The 1,327-nt window shown below is 63.5% G+C and overlaps 1 protein-coding gene across 1 annotated transcript; it reads right to left on the bottom strand.

Annotated features, from left to right (window-relative positions):
• Positions 1 to 9: 9 nt before the first annotated feature.
• On the bottom strand, positions 10 to 1,316 carry LOC130588350 (protocadherin gamma-B3-like; the record flags this gene model as incomplete). The annotated part of the gene is made up of 1 exon (XM_057389282.1): positions 10 to 1,316. A coding segment is annotated over exon 1 (1,301 nt), but the record flags the coding sequence as incomplete, so codon positions are not given.
• Positions 1,317 to 1,327: the final 11 nt, after the last annotated feature.

Raw genomic sequence — 1,327 nt, 5'->3', positions numbered from 1 at the left:
AGCGCCGGCCGCCCACGGTCCCGGGCCACCACCGTCACGCGGTGCTCGGACGCCTGCTCGCGGTCCAGCGCGCTCGCCGTCACCACCTTGTACGAGCCGCCCGACGACGCCACGATCGACAGCGGCGCCTCTCCCGACAGTTCGCACGACACCTGACCGTTCTCGCCGGAATCCGGGTCCTTCACGTTTAGCACGGCCACCACGGTGCCGACTGGCGCGTCCTCGGGCACCGGACTCGAGAGGGACAGAATCGTGATCTCGGGCGCGTTGTCATTCTCGTCCGTGACTTCTATTTGCACCTTGCAGTGTGATACTAAACCCCCGCCGTCCATCGCCTCCAGGCTGAAGATATATTTATTCTTCTCCTCGAAATCGAGGGGACCCGCCGTCCTGACCTCGCCACTCTCGCTGTCCACAGTGAACAAAGCGCGGAGTACATCCGGAACGTTGCTAAAGGAGTAGGAGACCTTCCCGTTGGATCCCGCGTCCGCATCCGTCGCCTGCACCCTCAGCACCAGCGACCCCGCTGGCAGGTTCTCCGCCACTCGTGCCTCGTAGACGGTTTTGCCGAACACGGGTGGATTGTCGTTTAAGTCCATCACGGTCACCAGAACCTGGACAGTCCCGGACCTCGCGGGATCCCCACCATCCACCGCCATCAGCACCAGCTCAACGGAGCTCTGCTTCTCCCGGTCCAGCGCTTTCTCCAGCACTAATTCCGGCTGCTTGCTTCCGTCGGGATTCTCCTTCATGGCCAGACTGAAGGACGGGTTACTGCTGAGCTGGTAATTCAGCAGCGAGTTCCCTCCCACGTCTGCATCTCTGGCCATCTCCAGAGGAAAACGAGCGCCAGGAAGCGTCCATTCACCGATCTCGAGGTTCAGAGAAGCTTTGCTGAAGGACGGGGAGTTGTCATTCACGTCCTCGAGGGACACCTCGACGTGGAAAACGTTCAGTGGGTTGTGCACCAGCGCCTCGAAGCTGACAGAGCAGGACGCCGACTCGCCGCACATCTCCTCCCGGTCCAGTCTCTCATTCACGTACAGGTTCCCGTTTTCCTCGTTCACCGTGAAGTATTTCAGCTGCTTCTTACCGGCAGACGTTACCTGCAGCTTGCGCGCCGGCAGTTCGTCCGCGCTGAGCCCCAGATCCCGCGCCAGCGGCCCCACGAGCGAGCCTCTGCCCAGCTCCTCGGGGATGGAGTAGCGGACCCGCTCCGCCGCCGCCCGGCAGCACAGGCACAGCAGCACCGCGGCCAGCAGCGCTCGCCCGCCGCCCGGCCCGAGCCTCTGCCGCCGCCTCACCGCCATTGTCTTCTGCCAGCGCT

The sequence above is a fragment of the Malurus melanocephalus genome, unplaced genomic scaffold (genome assembly GCF_030028575.1).
Source record: "Malurus melanocephalus ecotype Western Australia unplaced genomic scaffold, MMel_1.1 scaffold_4527, whole genome shotgun sequence".
NCBI classification, from domain to species: Eukaryota; Metazoa; Chordata; class Aves; order Passeriformes; family Maluridae; genus Malurus; species Malurus melanocephalus.
The sequence above is the reverse complement of the archived record's forward strand: the minus strand, read 5'-3'. Positions and strand labels throughout refer to the sequence as shown.